General features: G+C 44.8%; 1 protein-coding gene across 3 annotated transcripts in view; it reads right to left on the minus strand.

Annotated features, from left to right (window-relative positions):
• Positions 1-3,179: 3,179 nt before the first annotated feature.
• The window catches only part of Fam20b (family with sequence similarity 20, member B), a 40,534-nt gene continuing 25,094 nt past the window's right edge, over positions 3,180-18,619 (minus strand). For 2 of the 3 annotated variants that reach the window (XM_006496736.3, XM_006496737.3), the window contains exons 6-9: positions 15,095-15,266; positions 11,974-12,165; positions 10,809-10,868; positions 3,180-6,260 (exon numbers count right to left, since the gene is read on the minus strand). In XM_006496736.3, the coding sequence (XP_006496799.1) occupies positions 6,029-6,260; positions 10,809-10,868; positions 11,974-12,165; positions 15,095-15,266 (656 nt within the window). In that variant the 3' untranslated portion in view covers positions 3,180-6,028. The remainder of the gene's footprint in view (positions 6,261-10,808; positions 10,869-11,973; positions 12,166-15,094; positions 15,267-18,619) is intronic. The other variant, NM_145413.4, reaches the window with a different exon arrangement.

The following is an 18,619-nucleotide window of genomic DNA, read 5'->3' on the forward strand; positions in this document are numbered from 1 at the left end:
GGCAGGAAACTGACCCACTTCTTTACACTTAGTTGTAAATAAATAAATAAAATAAATAAATAAAATTTGTAAATAAGTAAAATAAATATCTGAGCATGCATGACAGTCTAACATACTATGGGTTTTTGTTATTGTTTGGATTTTTTGTTTGCCTGTTTTGTTTTCGAGACAAGGTTTCTCTGTGTAGCCCTGGCTGTCCTAGAACTCACTTGGTAGACCAGTTCACTTTGAACTGATTGCTATGTTGGGTGAGAGACAGCAGAAATCAGTCTTCTATGTGGATATCCAGTTTATCAGCACCATTTGTTAAAGAGGCTGTTCTTTTCTAGATGTATGCATTTTATATCTTTGTAAAATAATTAAATGGCTATGCTTGTATAGTTTAAACAAAGCAATAAAAAAATCTTGAGGTGGGGGCTGGTGAGGTGGCTCAGCGGTTAAGATCACTGACTGCTCTTCCGAAGGTCCTGAGTTCAAATCCCAGCAACCACATGGTGGCTTACAACCATCCGTAATGAGATCTGATGCCATCTTCTGGTGTGTCTGAAGACAGCTACAGTATACATACATTAAATAAATAAATAAATCTTTTTGTTGTTGTTTATTTGTTTGGGTTTCTTGTTTTTGTTTTTTTTGGTTTTTTTGTTTTTTTGTTTTTTCGAGACAGGGTTTCTCTGTATAGCCCTGGCTGTCCTGGAACTCACTTTGTAGACCAGGCTGGCCTCGAACTCAGAAATCCACCTGCCTCTACCTCCCAAGTGCTGGGATTAAAGGTGTGCGCCACCACGCCCAGCAATAAATAAATCTTTAAAAAAAAAATCTTGAGGTAAAGGTTTCACCAAGAAGTCGGCCCCACAATGAAACAACAACCGGATTGTACACCGGGGTTTGGATCAGTCTCTAAGTATTTCTGTAAATTCGTCACATCCCATTCTTGTGGGACTAGTGGATGTAAACATCAGGAAGAGCGCGTGGGCCATGGGGACACCTAGAGGCCACTGTGGGAATTACAGGAAGCCGTGAGGGCTCGCCAACTAGTCAAGCAGTCTAAAGATCCAAGGCATTGCCTAAGAACTTGTCCGTAAACGCAGAACTTGAAGTGTAGATCTCTAAGTTCGAGGCCAGCTCTGGTCTACAGAGCGAGTTCCTCCAAGAAAGCAAGGACTACACAGAGAAACCCTGTCTCAAAACCCAAAACAACAAACATGTTTAAAGTCTCACGCCATTTCAAGTTTGCTCTGCTCTGTGCTTGTGGTTGAAAGTATGAAGACGAAGTGGGCAGGATCCTGAGCTAGCAAACAGAACTTGACAGCTTCGGCCATGCTACTCTGGCTTTAGGACCCAGGGGAGTCCTGCATGGACACCTGGACAAGCTGGTACAGAAAAGCTTGGACTGGGTTGGAGATCCCAAGATGTTGGAGATGCCAAAGCCCCTGGGATGCCTGCCAAGGGGAGCTACTGAGAGTGTGAACCACGCGATTGTTAGAGTCTAACAACAGAATTTGAAGTCTTCCCTGCTGGATTTCTTTTTTTTTTTTCTTTTTGTGTGTGTTTTTTTTTTTTTAAATATTTATTTATTTATTATATGTAAGCACACTGTAGCTGTCTTCAGACACTCCAGAAGAGGGCATCAGATTTTTGTTACGGATGGTTGTGAGCCACCATGTGGTTGTGGGATTTGAACTTAGGACCTTTGGAAGAGCAGTCGGCACTCTTAACCACTGAGCCATCTCACCAGCCCCCTGCTGGATTTCATTCTTGCTTTGGTCCAGTGTTCCTTCATAGGCTCCCCTCTGTTCCCTTTTGTAACAGAAATGTATATTCTGTGCCATTATATGTTGGAAGTGTGTGATCTGCTTCTTCATTTTGATTTTACAGTGCGTTACAGTTAAGAGACTGCCTTGAGTCTTTGGACTTTTGAACAGCACGGAGACTGTGAAAGACTCTGGAGAGTTTGGATGTTGAAAGAAATGGGATTTTGCATTAGGATGTGGGTCAGAGCCTCTGGGGTGAGGTAATGGAATGTGGCAGCCTGAATGGGAATGGCCTTCATAGACTCAGATATTTAAAGAGCTTAGTCACCAGGGAGTGGAACTACCTGAGAACAATTAGAAGGACTGGGAGATGCGGCCTTGCTGCAAGAAGCCTATCACTGGGCTGAGCCCAGTCTGGCTGCTCTACCACCCCAGCCCACCCCAGCCCACCCCACCCCTACCTGCAGTTTAGGAATCAGTCTGTAAAGGTCTCAGCCACTGCTCCACCACAATACCTATCTCCTTCCCACCATGAGGAGTGTGTGCTAACCTGTAAGGAAGGCCCCAGTTAAGTGCTTTCTTTTATAAGGGTTGCCTTGGTCATGTCTCTTTACAACAAGAGAACAGTAGCCAAACTCTCAAGAAAAAAAGAGAGAAAAACAAAGTATGAAGACATGACTTCAGCTCTAGCCTCTCTATCTGCTGCCTCTACTCCACCATCATGGATCCAATCTGAACTGTAAACCCAAACAAACTTTCTCTGCAATAAATTGCCTTGGTTATGATGTTTTATCACAATAATAGAAAACTGATACAATCTGTATGTGGTGAACTGGAACGCATGCCAGAATTTGGTCTCCATGTGCCTTGTTCAAATACAATGACAAGGCTGGCACACTTATGCAGCACATGGAGAGGAAATCTAAACGATACTTGTCTGGCTGAGGGGTTAGATACTAGATTTCCATTTCAAAAATGTAAATTCTGGGTATTCTAAGAATTCTAATCAGGGAAACTGGTCCTTTCTTCTTGTCTGTAGTGTAGTGCGCTGCCAAGTCCTAGTTAGGACTCATAATTCCTCATCTCCAAGAAGCTACAAGGAAGAAGGAAACTACTGAACATCCAGGAAACACTAGCAGCTAGTCCTGTGACTAGTCCCGTGACGACTAGTCCTATGACTAGTCCTAGGACGACTTGTAGGTAACAGGTACAATCTATGTGGGCCGTTCAAAAGCTCGTAAGGAAGTCTAAGGCTCTCAACCACAGGAAGCAGTCCCTATGGAAGGTTAAGCAGAAATAAAGGATGTAACATTCTCTCCCTAAAAAACAGCAGTAGGAATAGAAATGGCATAGAAAGCATGGGGTTGGGGGTGGGGGGAGATTAACCAGAAGACATTATACAATAATATATATTAAAATCTTTTATTTTTTTTTCAGAATTGAAACCCATAGAACACATTAGAAATCTTACCAAGTACAACCTCTATCTGCACATAAGCTCCAAGAGGAAATCCAAGGCAGATCAAACAAGGGTGGTGATGCCCACACCACCCTTTAGACAAATAAATTAGCTTCCCAGGAAGTTGCTCCCAGCTTCCCCCAGGAGTTTATGAGGACCACCTTAGGTCCTAAGAACCAGTGACAGCAGTGTCAGCCCGTTCACCACCCAGACTAGAGAAAGAAGGGGAGAAGAGCCTCCCCCACGGAGTGTGTCACCTGCTAGCAGGCTGCTCGGCTATGCGCGATGCACATTCTAACCTTACTAGCCAAGTCCTTTCTCGGTGCAGCCACTCAGTACTTCCTTGTGTCAAAGCAAGAACATTTTCCCACGTTAACCCAAACCTCCACCTCCTATCCTGAAACCCTGACCACAGGACTCACGGGAGTGTGCCGACAGCAGGTGCTATGATCACAAGATAATCAGAGATCCAGGAAGGAAAGGGAAGGGAGGCTGAAGGAACAGGAAGCAGGGGATAAGAAGACAAAGTGTGATAGCTTTAAAGAAAATGTGAGTTTCTTTGGATGGCAATGCTGTCTTCAGCACTGGGGAAACCGAGAAACTGTCAGGGTCCACTTTGCTGAATAACCTATAATGAACACACACCTGAATTTCTGTTTTCTTCTAAAAATTTAGTCTGACACTTTAACCCTGAGTGCAAACAGGGAGACATACCTTAAAAAATACCAAACCTCTTCAGCAAATCAGAGCCTGTTGTTTTAAAGGTGAGTTACTTATAGCTCTCCCCGAAGTACAATGAAGCCTTAGATGACTAAACAGTTTGAGAATAAAAATTCTATATTCAAATCTCTCCCATCTCAACTTCAGAACACATATACTTAAGAAGTGAAAGCAAAGGAGGAAAGAGCAATGGATTCGGAGTTCCTGGTTTTGTATTAAATGCCTCCATCTCTGTGGATGTTCAATCAGTAAAGCTAATTTGGAGCCCACCAGAATCCCCCAGTGCCTTGGATGTAATAGTCCTAATCTAGTAAATGACCCAAAAAGAGGCCGGCGTTACAATACTTACTGCCCGAGTGTGAAACACAGTGTGAGGCGGCTTTTCTCTAACTGCTCGGAGCAGCTTTCCTGCCTGTTCTTTTCCGCAGAAAACATGACGAGTACGGCTGCTTGCCTGGGAACAATCCCTACTCACTTCACCAGTGTGCAATGGAATGCTGAGCCACAGCTTAGTCAGCACGGAAGTCCACCACTCTGCTGGCTCCCAGCATAAAGTGCTAATAACCATGCTAATCTCAGAATTCAACTGAATTTTCTTGATGTACACAGCAAGTAGCCTGGAAACTGGACTTAATACCTCCTTTTGTTTTTGCTTTATTTTTTGGGTTTGGTCCTAGAACTTACTCTGTAGACCAGGCTGGCCTTGAACTCACAGAGATCTGACTGCCTCTACCTCCCAAATGCCAGGATTAAAGGTGTGCGTGTCACCACTGCCTGGCTCAATATCTCCTTTTGTTAACACTATTTTAGTGTTTTGTGCTAATATTTGTTTTCTGAAGTTCAATATCCCGAGTTTAAAAAAAGAAATATGCAGTATATTCCTTAATCTACCGCAAAGTGTACATTAAATGTACAAGTTTCCTAATTTCAAGCCATTTAAAAGTGGTTACAGGCTACTAGATTTGAATGTGAGAGACTAGGGGGTATAAACTCAATCTCCCCAGTCTCGAGGCTCAGAGGCTTAAAAGCTTTCACTGTTACCTGCAGGGTGCAGTCACCGGCACAGACAAGGTCACCACTGTCCTAGGAAGAGCGCCATTACAGGCCAGTTACTCACAGGGTATGACTTCACGAGAGAAGAGAGAGCTGGGCATGTTGGTTCATACCTATAATCCTAGCATGTGGAAGGCTAAGGCCAGTTCAAAGCCTGGGCTATACAGTAAGCTCCAGATCAGCCTGGGCTAGAGTCTATGGTCTACCTCAAAATGAACAATGCCAAAGAGAGAAAAAGAAAAAGCGTGGGGGGCAGGTGGCAGAGAGCACAGTTTCAGTGTTTTTGGGCAAAGGTGGACATGGGGTAAGTTAGTGTCCATAGAGGATCATGCCTGGGTTGTAATACTCTTTCCTCTAGAGATGATTGTGGTTAATATGAACACAACCGGGGGATGACTAATTTGCTCTGGACATATCTGAGAACCTAAACAGAGGGGAAGCTGTCTTTCACTAAGTCAATTATCTTCCTGGTTCTAAAGAGTGAGTCCCTCCCTCTTCTCTTCCCTGAGATGTCAAATCCATGCCACCCAATAGCTTAGAGTCCCAAGACCTTTCCGCCTTTCCCCTCCTCCAATCTCCCTTAAACACGGCCCCCGGTGCGGACCGCTATCCTGTCTAACGCCGCTCTGGAGGAACAGTATGGTTTCAATCTGACTAGTTCTGGTTTTTGTTTTTGTGTTTTTTTAAGACACAAGGAACTGCAAAGTATTTTCAGAGAATCCATGGGTGTAGAGAAAAGACAGCAAGGGTCACCCGAGACGCACACTCTGGAAACACTTCCTTAGCCAATGTCACACCTGCTCGCCCTTTGGTGTGGGAATAAAGACTGAGCAGAGCTGCTGCTGGCCGCCTGAGAGGTGAGGCAGCCTAACTGTGGTCCGTAGCTTGCACTGCAGAAAACACCGAGCACTCCCAGGGCCGCCACCGTCTTCTGCCACCAGCACCCACTGTGGCCACCTGCAGACCATCGCATGCCATTTGGAATTGATTGTGCTGTTTCTCTATCTTTGTAAAATCAGTTCCACTTGTTTTGCGTTGAGAATTACAAGTGGGAGAGTGGCATCCTGTCTTCCACCAGCACAGTATCCGTCCCAAACTGGTCAGTACACTGCTTGATGGTGGCCAAGACATTCAGAAGCCGCTGGTCCACAGTGTCCAAGTGTGGATCGGAGAGCACAGGGGAGATGGGGTCATGGGCCATGGCAGATTTTAAGGCAGACTTTAGTACTCCATTCTTTAGATAATTCAGTCTATTCCAGGTTGAAACCCGAATGCTGGAAGAAAAAGTTTAAAAAAGAAATTACATAACATCTTAATATTCAATTCATGCTATGAAAGGTTTTTGTTTGTCTGTTTCTTTGAATCGCCTCTATTTCAGACTTGCTTGTATATTAGAAGCAAGCTGTACTGCCATGGTATAAACTGGGGGAGGAGGGTGTAATTATATACATGAAAATGTATACATATTCCTAACAGTAAGAGAAAAACCAAGCCGATCTAAATGTCTAACAACTGAGAGATACTTCAAATTATGCCTAAGCTCTCAGGAAATACCACGAAGCCATTAAAAAGGTTTGAAATTGAGTGGCACAGGGAAAAGCCCATGATATTATGTTAGACTTGAGGAAGTTAGAAAGACTCTTTTATTCCTTGCCCTGGGGAAACTACAGTGTGTAACTAGAGTGCTGAGACTACAGGATTAGAGTGAGGTGCACTGTGCTAACAGTTACCCTTAGGTATTAGGGGGACTCTAACTTCATTACTCAAATGTTTCTGAACTTTAAAAATTCTACCATTAATAAAAGAAGAACAGTTACTTAAAGAATATCTATTTTTTGTTGTTGTTGGGTGTGGTGGCACATGCCTTTAATCCCAGCATTTGGGAGGCAGAGGCAGGCGGACCTTTGACTACTGAGCAAGTTCCAGGTCAGACTGGACTACATAGAGAAACCTTGTCCCAAAACTCTTCCACCCCCACCCCACCCCCACACACTCCAAACCAAAAGGAAGGAAGGAAGGAAGGAAGGAAGGAAGGAAGGAAGGAAGGAAGGAAGGAAGGAAGGAAGGAAGGAAGGACAACAAACACTTACCAACCAACCAAAACACAGAGACTACTTTCTTGGGATGGGATGGGGTGGGGATGGGGATGGCTCGGCAAAGAAGAACATCTGTTGGTCTTGGAGAGGACCTGAGTTCAGTTCTCAGAACTCACTCTGAATGCCTTCTTCTGGCTTCTGTAAGCACTGCACTCAGGAGCAGAGTCCCACAGACAGACAGGCAGGCAGGCAGGCAGGCAGGCAGGCAGGCAGGCAAGGAGGCAGGCACGCACCCACACACATACACACACTTAAATTTTTTTTTTTTTAATGTTTTTCTTCCCCCTTCCCTTCTTCCTTTTGCTCTGGCCCGCTCCCCCTATCCCATCTCTGGCCTCCTGAGTGTTCCAGCCCATAGGTTTTTTTATTTTTTTTTAATTTTTTTTTATTTTTTTTTTAAAGATTTATTTATTATTATATGTAAGTACACTGTAGCTGTCTTCAGACACTCCAGAAGAGGGAGTCAGATCTTACAGATGGTTTTGAGCCACCATGTGGTTGCTGGGATTTGAACTCAGGACCTTCAGAAGAGCAGTTGGGTGCTCTTACCCACTGAGCCATCTCACCAGCCCAGGTTTTTTTATATTTGTTTCTCATTACAGATGGTTGTGAGTCACCATGTGGTTGCTGGGATTTGAACTCATGACCCCAGAAGAGCAGTCAGTGCTCTTAACATCTGAGCCATCTCACCAGCCCTCACTTTACAATTTTTAAAGAGATTATCTATTTTCCTTAGTTACTTCACTAACCACTTGCTATGGACTAGGTATTTATCACTGGTAAAAGGGATGTAGGAATTCAGCTGCCACTGTAACAGTATTAAGAGCTGAGGCTCTAAGGACATAACCGATTAATGAGGATTCAGTGGAGCTGATGCTCTTCGGTCTCCTGCCATGTGGTACACAGTAAGCAAGCTCTTCAGGATGCCAGTGTTTTGATCTGGAGCCCCTCATCTTCTAGAGCTATGAGCCAATGAATTTCTGTCCTGAATTTGCTAAGATGGCTTAACAGGTAAAGGCACTTGTCCCATAAGCCTGGTGACTGGAGGCTGATCTTGGAGCCATGTAAAAGTGGACAGTGAGAATCAAGTGACTAAGCTGTCCTCTGACTCCACTCATGTACTGCAGTACACAAGCCCATACCTCACGATGTATACAAACATAGTAATAATAAAATAAATAAATGTAAGGGAAAGGTCTCAGTTTGTGACTTTCTGTTATAGCAGAATGAAACAGACTAAATGACCAACCAAAGAGAATTATTGTCTCAGAGAACTCGGTGCCTCTCGGTGGGTATAGCAGGATTAGCCAGACAGAATGCCACCCGGCAGGCAGAAGCGTCTGACTTTGTGGGTTTTTTTTTTGGTTTTTGTTTTTTTTGTTTGTTTGTTTGGTTTTTTTGGTTTTTCAAGACAGGGTTTCTCTGTGTAGCCCTGGCTGTCCTGGAACTCTCTTTGTAGACCAGGCTGGCCTGGAACTCAGAAATCCACCTGCCTCTGCCTCCCAAGTGCTGGGATTAAAGGCGTGCGCCTCCACGCCCGGCTGCGTCTGACTTTGTGAGAAGTCCTGTTTTACAGCTACTTCCCTGTAAGGGAAGGGGTAAGGATGATTAACTGTGTCCAGCACAGAAGAGATGGACAGCAGGTTTCTTACTCTGATTGTACTATGAACGCCCAGAGCACCAGAGCTTCTCCAGTGTGACAGAGCTGTCACCTGATTGACTAGGCACCAACTTCACTCTTTAGTATATACTTCTCTAAATGGACAGAACTCCTTCAAGAATGCCTCCTCCTAAGCCTTCTCAGGAGAGGAGCAGTGTAGCAGGAAGGCGCTCGCTCTCTCACACCTCGGGCTACTGTAGGGTAAGTAGGCCAGTGGTGCAGGAGGGAAGTCACCAAAGCTCTGTCCCAGGCATATTCTTAGAAGATGCAAGGCCATGAGGTCCTTTTTTCTAGCCAGGGTCTCGGGTGGCCTAGGATGACACAGAACTCCTCCTCTTCCTGCCACCTCCTCCCAAGTGCCAAGGTTGCAGCACTCTGGTTACTTTGTGGACACGGGGGACCAGTATGGCATCTGCCCACTCTGACACACTCTACAGGTGGCCCAGCGGCTATCCAGAGTCACACTTTCCTCTGCCACTCATGACACCAGGTGCTGACTGCCTGAATCCCACCAGCTCTCAGGTTTCCTGTATCAGTAAGGAGAATTAGGGCTAACATAATACATAAATACATACTACCTTCTGAAGAACCCTGCTTTCTTCTGAAAAATCTGAGGACCACAGCACAGACATGTACACCCAGTACTTGGGAGACTGAGGCAAGAATACTGGGATGTTGAGGTCAGCCTAGGCTATATAGTGAGAGCTTGTGAGAGACAGAGACAGACTGAGAGAGGGGAGGGGAAGTGAGGAAGGAAGAAGTCAGGAGAAGAGCTAGGGAAGGAGGGGAAGGGAAAGAAGAAAAGGAGGGGAGAAAACCAGGATGGATAGATGTGGGTGGGCTGAAGAGATAGTCAGTAAAGGTTTTACCCTGCAAGCACAACTTGCTTGAGTTTGAGCCACACAATTCATGTAAAAAGAATTTGGGCATAGTGGTATATACTTGTAATCCCAGAGTCATGGAGGTGGAGACAGGGGAATCCCTGGGACGGAATGGCTAGCCAGTGTAGCCCACCTAGTGAGTTCCAGGGCAATGAAAGACCTTGTCTTAAAAAGACTGTCCTCGAGCCTATACCTGCTTACCTACACACACACACACACACACACACACACACACACACCAGAAGTGTGTGGGGAGGGGAGGAGCTAGAGTATGGCTCAGCAATAAAGCACTTGCCTAGGAAGCACAAGGACTAACTTGAGGAAGTAGTTAGTCCCAGCACTGGAAAACAAACAAACAAACAAACTGGGGGGGAGGGGGTGTTTGAGGGTGGCGGAGGAGTGGGAGGAGGCACAGTCACGGGAGTCCTGTTTCTGGACTAACCCGCACTAGAATGTTCTCAGACCTGCTTTCTGCAGCAAAATGACATAAGTTTCGCTGATTGTTGATGTGTGAACTTCAAAATCAGCCCAGGAGTAGAGGCCTGAAGCAGCAGCTCCTAGGGCTGGATTTTGGTTCATTTTCTTGATTTACTCTCAATTCCTTTATCCTCTAATATATTTAAATCAGGTATTAAATGCTTAGAGAAAGGTATTTTTGGTTTAGATAATTTCAAGCTAAAACATTCAACTTGAAACCCCCAGGTAAACCCAATGTAGCAATGGAGAATACAGATTACCAAAAAAATCGTTTTTGTGTGTGTGTGTGTGTGTGTGTGTGTGGAGATTGTCTCACTATGTAGTCCTGGCCTTCCCAGAACTCACTATGTAGACCAGGGTGGCCTCAAACTCACAGAAATCTATCTGCTTTTGTCTCCTAGGTGCTGAGTTTGTTAAAGCCCAGCTAGACTGTTTTTAGTAGGTGCTAGAGATAATAAGCGAAACAAACACATATTATTATAGATATTATTATAGATACTACAGACTTACTGATGCAAAATTCAAAACAAATTCTGAGTCTTGGGTGGCCTGCATCTGTGTTTCCCTCACCCCTGTCAGGGTTCACAGGGGCTCTGGGCTACAGAAGCAGGAAATGCAATGGGGACGTTTTAAGGTCAAGAAAACTGCTGCAAATGTACTGATCCTGAAGGAGGAAATGCAGGCAGACACACGCTGTACATAACTTACATGCAACACTGATAGAGAGGGGCAAGAATGCTTCTCTCATCCAGCGAGGGGTTTCCAAAGCTGAAAATTAAATTAAAACAGGAATTAGGTGCAAGTGCTTGTTCCCTTCTCAGCAACAAAGCAAGACATAATCTATAAAAAACCAACTGTGAGCCTAGATAATTTCATGCTCCAACAGCTCAAATCATTTAAATTAAAAATAAGCTAGGCATGACTAATGAGACATAGGATCATTAACAGCCTGAACTAAAGTGCCAAACAGCAAAGAAACTCATGTAACAAGAACCCTTTCCTGCCGAGATGCTGCAAGACGCTGGAGCCTAACTGTGGGGCCTCAGTGAGGTCTCAGTCCAAAGGGGAAGGCACAAATCCTAAACCTGCAAAGCTTTCCAAAGGTCTGGAAAGAAATCCCGGCTCTTCCTGCTGGAGTTCCTGAGAGGCAGGTGGCCGTCACCTCCAGAATCACCAAAACCTTATTCCAGCAAGCAAGCCTGCCAGCAGCTTCAAACTAGAAAACTGCCGGGCCTTTCAGAGGCCAGGATGATAGAAAAATGGTATTCTGTTAGGGAAGGAATGGTCACTGTGGGAATCTGGTTACCATCTCCTCAACGACTGAAAAATCACTATGCCCCAGGGTCGGAGCAGTGAAAGCAGCAGTCTGACAAGATCTTGTGCTGCTTACAGATCTTGTTGCTATTTAATCTCCAACGCAAGGCTGTAAGAGGTGAGGCTTGGGAGGTTAAGTCCAGGATAGTTTGATCCAAGGTCTTCCCAACCCAGTCCCAGGCTCATCTGCTAAGGCATTAGAGGCCAGCCTGAAGCTCTACTGAGAGGTGAAGAAGCCTTCAGGAGGAGGGGGCCAGCAGAAAGAAGTTAGATCACTGGTGTGCACTCTTGATGGAGATTTTGGGACCTGGCCTCTCTACTTCCCAGATGCCACAGGACCAGTAGCTTTGCTCTCAATGTGTTCCCAGCCATGATGATTCTGCTTCAACATAGGCCCAAGAGCAATAAAGCCAACACGCTTCTGAAACCAAGCTGAAATAAGCATTTCACTGCTGTGAGTTGATTTATGTCAGTATTTGTGTCTGAAAGCTGACTGGCACAGTGCCCTAGAGAATGCCCCTCTTTACGCAGACACTGACAAAAGCTTGTTGCTCGGTACCTTTTGGCATTATCAAGAAGAATAAGCATGCTCGCGCCTTCATCATCTTGAAAGCTCTCGTAGTGATGGCGATCAGCATTGCCAATCAAGTAATCAAAGACAGCCGTGTCAATGATGTCCAGGAGACGCGGGCCTGAGTCATAGGGGGATGTTTTCTTCACAGCATCGCAGTAGCTCTCATCATATTCCCACCTGCAGGCAAGGAGCATCGTAAGGGTCACTGAGTGCCAACCACACCTAAGCAAGGGCCACGTGTCAAGTTTGGCTGCCAGACTACGATGTTAGGAGGTGGGGCCTTGAGGCAGGAAGATGAGCTGTTGGGAGCAACTGTAGGTGGATATGAGTGTCTTGCCCTTTCCTCTTGCTGTCTGCTTTCCTCCACAGCATACATGTGTTGCCTTGATTTTGTCTTACCATAAACCCCAAAGCAACCGAGAAGGCAAAGCTGGGCTGAAACTTCAGAAACTCTGAGCCATAGACTCTTTCTTCACTTAACGTATTAGCTATTCTGTTAGAGACAGAAAGCTATGCAGAAAGTTGGTCTCACACAGCACAGTGACCATCCTTCAAGTGAGGTTCAAGGGCCTTTGGGTTTGGTTTGCAAAATGAGAAGAGTTTAGAGAAGCTAAGGAATTCAGAGTGTGCTGGAAGCACAGATTGCTGGGAGGATCTGGGGGCTCAGAGGCTGGCAGGCTAGAGAGCAAAATGCTATGCTGACAGGTCTGGGATGGGAACAGGGACTCCACTGGGAAACAGACAGGAGACTAATCATGTTACATACACTCTATGCTTTGTACATATCCTGAGACTTTGTGGACTGGCTTCTATGGTAGAAGTAATTTAAGGCAGCAGTATGGGGAGTACTGACTGCTTTTAGCCATGTTCACTGTGAGAAGTGGAAGCAAAATGCAGAGCAAAAAGATCTGAAAAACTCGTGGTTGAACCGGGAAAGGAGCACACGTAAGGCTCAAGCTGAGAGGGGTAGCGCTGCTGAAGAGACTAGGGCCAAGTGCTTTACACTAGGATGGTAGGAAAGATACCTTGAGGCGTCTTAGGAACCCGAAAGATCCAGCCCACCCCAGGCTAAACTTCTGTGTCCAACCATCAACACACTCAAGAGGCCACTGTGGTCCAAGAGGGCCTGGATAAGCTCTAGATGGTGCCAGACCTGGGCATCATGCACGTGATGCGAATGAAGCAGGCATATGTAAGGAAAGCCGAGGGGCCACTGCCACTGAGATTCCACAGGGGTCCTGTGGTACAGACAGGGGTCCTGCGGTACAGACAGGGGTCCTGCCAGCAGCCCACGAGTGTTCTGCATGGCGCTGAGAGTAAATCTGAAGCTACAATTGACATCCCACAAGCCCGAGACACAGGCAATGGGGAGCACTCACCCACTGAGGAAAGCCATGGGCAACAAGCAAAACTATCTCCAGACGGCAGCTCTGTGGGCTTCACCCACAGAGATAGGGCTGGCTGAGCTTTCAGTAGCTCACACTGCACCAATGTGAGCCCTCAATTCTGGACATGGAGCTAGAAGATTTTTTTTTAAATAATTTATTTTATTTTATGTGCATTGGTGTTTTGCCTGCATGTGTGTCTGTGTAAGGGTGTCAGATTCCCTGGAATTGAAGTTGTGAGCAGCCCTGTAGGTGCTGGGAACTAAATCCAGGAACTCTGGGAGAGCAATCAGTGCTCTTAACCACAGAGCTACCATACCACTCCAGCCACCTACATTATTTTTAATAACTTATCATTACTGTGTATACACGTACATATGTAGGGAGTGTGTGAGTGGCATGGCACACGTGTGGATGTCAAGGACAAGTCTGCAGGGCTGCTTCTCTCTCCTCCTTATATATAGGCTCTGGCGACTGACGTCCTGTGGCTGAGGCTTGTGTGGCAGGCACCTTTACCCAGTGTCTATCTCACGGGCCTGAGCTGGAGGAGTTACTGTCTGTTCTTGTTTTTGTCCCATCCTGGCCTTTTGTAGTCTTTGGAATGAGAGTGCTTCGCCAGTGCCATCGTATCTTACAAGCATATAACTCAGGTTTTTTTGTTTTTTTGTTTGTTTGTTTATCTTTTTAATTTTTGTAGAGCTCACAGCCTTAAGGTTTGCCTTATGTCTCAGAGACTTTAGATGCAGGCTTCTCGGCAATGTTGGTACAGTTAAGAACTCTTAGAGGGGGGAGCCAAATGCATTAGGCAGACATGAGCCTATAGAGACTAACAGCAAATGCTATAGCTTATATTTAAAAGCAACAAAAAATATTTATTTTTATCTGTGTGTGTGTGCTGGGCATGCCTGCATATCTGTATATGTGTGTGTCTGGGCGTACTACATGCATACAGTTGCTGGTAGAGGCCCCAAAAGGCTGTTGGATTCCTGAAGCTGAAGTTACAAGTTGTGAGCCCCAAATGTGAGAGCTGCAAAATCAAATTCAGGTCCTTTGCAAGATCAGCAGGGGCTCTTAACCCCTGAGCTATCTCCCCAGGCCCCTATGGTTTATAGTCTAAATGCCCACTAAAGGCCCTGGTTCAGCCTGTGGACTTTCAGAAGCTATTAGACCTTTAGCGTATGACAAAAGTTTAGTCACTGGGAATGTGCCTGGAAGAGGATAAAGGGGATATTCCCAGGAGTGCCTGACTAGCCAGCTTGTCTCTGGTCCTTTCTTTCTGCCTTTGCTTTCTGGCAGCAACAAGATAAGCAGGCCCTGCCATCACAGGCTTCTGCAGCGATGCTCTGTGCCACTAGAAGCCCAAAGTAATGTAACCAAAATTTATCTCTCCCCCTTTTTTTGTTTTTTCAAGACAGGGTTTCTCTGTGTATCTGTAGCTGTCCTGGAACTCAGTCAGAAAGCCAGGCTGGTCTCAAACTCAGAGATCCACCTGCTTCTATCACCTGAGTGCTGGGATTAAAGGCGTACACCACTGTTGCCCCAGCTTAATCTCTCCTCTCTTTAGTGATAAAAGAGGGCTGACAAACCACCACTGCTGAAAACAGGGCCCTGCCCAGCAGGTCTGCCCTTGATCCACAAGTCTTTTAACTCTTGGTCAGGTGGCTGGCTCCTATTGAGCGAAGACTGGAAAGACTTAAATCACGGCTCACAGGAGCGTTTACCTGGCCAGTTTGCCTTCTCGGTAGGTCCTGCCCCAGGGATGTCGATGTTTCTGCAGAGGCCACACATCTGGAAGCCAAAGTGTGACAGAGCCCTCCATCATGTCACCGTCAGCACATGCTGGCTCTGTTTCTCGGCAGTAGTAGCACTTCCCATAGAAACAAGTATTGTTCCCTACAGGGTAGAAATGAGCCAGATATACTTAAGAAAGAAAATTAAGAATCCAAATTCTCCCTCAAACAAGATTTAACAGCTAAACAAAAAGGCACCATGAAAATTAGAAACCTGATGTTAGTCCATTTCACACATGTATTTTCCTACGTAGGTGACAAAAACAAAATGTAAAAAAAACAATCCCCAATGAATGGAAAGCTATCTACTAGAGAGCAAATCTTCCTGTGTCTCCCTTTGAGCCAGCCTCTCTCCCAGAAGTCAACTATCATCACAGTCTTGCTCTCAACTCACAGTAATTAAAGGAAAGCAATGTCTTCCTGGTCTCTCTCAGAGCTCAGTTTTTGGTCAAAGCACCCAGAGGCAAGAGTGCAGACGTATACTTAGGTTGGTCACGCTGGCGGAGACAGGAGCAGTAAGTGAACAGACGGAGGGTAATGGACTGGGTTCTCACTGATGGCAAAGGAAGTTAACACAGAAAGTAAAACGGTCAGAAGAAAATCCTGCCATGAATTAGAACCAGAGATTCTGGTTTCAGTACACACCCAGAGATAAAGACACAGACGTGTGTGTTTGTGTGTGTATTTGTTTATGTACCTGTTTATACACACATGCCCTTCAAGAGAACCTAGAACCAATGAGATTCAGGACCTACAGTTCCTCGTTCTTCCCCCTCTTTCTTCCTGTGGTAATAGGGCTCATACTTGCGAGGGAGGCAAATACTCCACGGTGCTATATGTCAAGACCTCTGTTTACTTTTTAAGGCTGGCTTTGAACTTAGATTCCTCTTGCTTCAACCTTCCAAATAGCTGGAACAGAAGCTAATACAACAAGGTAGAGCTTCACGTATCATTTTCTAAAGAGCATTTTAATACTACATTGGAAAAGAAAAAAAGAGGGCTCTTTGGACAAGAGCTGCCTCCAGGGCTCAGTCAGGAAAGGTCCTGGTGACACTGCCCGCTGTAAGGAAGTGCTCGGGGCACAAGACCACTCCAAAAGGGACAGAGTGGCTTACCCAGTTCCCACTGGTCATATCTGTGGAGTTAAGAGTATCAACATGAATCGCTGGCGTGGTGGTGCACGCCTTTAATCCCAGCACTTGGGAGGTAGAGGCAGGCAGATTTCTGAGTTCGAGGCCAGCCTGGTCTACAGAGTGAGTTCCAGGACAGCCAGGGCTACACAGAGAAACCCTGTCTTAGGAAAAAAAAAAAAAAAAAAAAAAAAAAAAAGAGTATCAACATGAAAAATAATAGTAAGAAATTGCAGACACTTAAGTCATGAGTTCATCGTGCTATGAATAAAGAAATGCATGCGACAAGAGTTCTCCTCTAAACAGAATGCCTACCAAGAAGTCTATAAAGTAATGGCAGAATTATAAACTACTATCATAATAGCCGACTCAAACACAAATGATCAATGTGCTAAAACTGGGGATTAAAGTTTGATAAGGAATGGAGTGTTCATAGAGTTCTGCCTGGGACGTGATGCCCAGTGGTAGAGCTTTGTATGAGGCTCTAGAGTCAATCCCCATCCTTGGTGGGGTAGGGTAGGAGCATGGAAGTAATTAGACATTAATACAGTTGTAGAGTACTTGTCTATAAAACCACCACTAACAGTGCACATCATGCCCACGCCTGAGAGGCTGAGGCCTTTTACATTTGATACTAAGTCCTTTCAGCAAGGCAGAGCACCTCCCTTTGGTTAGATGAGTAAGTGCTCTGTCTGTATAGATACCTGCATGTCAGAAAAGGGCATCAGATCCCAGCATAGATGGTATTCAAGTGCCATGTGGTTGCTGGGAACTGAACTCAGGACCTCTGGGAGGGCAGTCAGTGCTCTTAACCACTGAGCCATCTCTCCAGCCTGGTGGTGCACACTTTTGATCCCAGCACTTGGGGTAAACAGAGGATCTTCTGTGAGTTCAAACTAGCTTGGTCTACATAGGGAATACTACCAAGTCAGCCAGGGCTATAGAGAGAGGTCCCATCTTAAGACAAAAACAAAACAAAAAACAAAAAAACAACCAGCCAAACAAACAAACAAACGGCTCTCTCTTTCCTCTTATTTTAGATCATTTTCACAGTTCTTTACTTTGTCCTGTGACCTTTAAAATAGCCTAGTCTGTGTTCACTCTAAAATGTTAGTATTTCTAATATAATCAAGTTTAATTTATTATTTTTTTATTTTTGTAATCATAAGCATTCTATATGTGTTACCTTCAACTGAGCGAAGTTATTTTTTAAAAATCTTAAGGTTGCAGTGCAGTGTGGCACACACCTTTAAACCTAGCATTTGGGAGTCAGACACATGTGGATCTATTAGGTTGGAGGCCAGCCTGGTCTACAGTTCCAGTTCCAGAACAGCCAGGCTACACAGAAATACCCTATCTCAAAAACAAAACAACACAATAACAGCAACAACAAAAAGAAGAAGAAGAAAAGAAAGAAAGGGGGGCAGCAGCTGTGTGTCTGTGGGCGTGCTGTAGCTGACTAGGCTCACAGCAGAGCATACTGTGCTGGACCGTGGAAGTACAAGCAGGCGGAGACAGGCAGATCTCTGGAGCTTGTTAGGCAGCCCACCCAGTCGGGGAAAGACTCTGTCTCAAAACAGCACAACAAGCAAGATGTGCCTGACAAACAGTTCCCACGCTGCCCTCTAGCCTCCTCAAAGACCCCATGCATGTATAAAAGTCAGTTAAGAAAATACAAATGGCTCGTCAACAAATGAACAGAAGCTACACATGAAACAAACAAACATTTCAGGATGCATTTTATTAATGATATTAGAGGAGGGGCACCCATGGGTATGGTAAATTAGTTAGGTGTCTGTCTATGGCAGGTAATGTGACCATATCTACTAAAATACAAAATGCCCATGACCTACTAGCACTTCAACTTTTGGCAGTTTCTGCTCATGTGGGAAGTGGCATATGTACAAAGTAATTCTGGGCAACAATAGTTGTAAATACAAAATACTGGAGTTAATATGTAAGTCCAGTAAGGGGCTGGCTATATATGAATTTATTATAGACCCATAAAATACAACACTTTGCTTTGTTTGTTTTTTGTTTTTTAAAAGGAAATGAGAAGCCTATGGGTCTTAGTGAAGGTGCAGTCTCTGGTTCCTAGTCTCTACCTAGTTTTAGGTGGCATAGAAAGCCAGGTTCCCAGTTCTTTCTGGTGGTGGTGGTGGTTTTTTTTTTTAAATTAATTAATTATTTATTTATTATATGTAAGTATACTATATTTGTTTGTTTGTTTGTTTGTTTGCTTATTTATTTATTTATTTATTTATTTATTTATTTATTTATTTATTTATTTATTATATGTAAGTACACTGTAGCTGTCTTCAGACAC

This window comes from Mus musculus, chromosome 1, assembly GCF_000001635.26.
Source record: "Mus musculus strain C57BL/6J chromosome 1, GRCm38.p6 C57BL/6J".
Classification (NCBI taxonomy): Eukaryota; Metazoa; Chordata; class Mammalia; order Rodentia; family Muridae; genus Mus; species Mus musculus.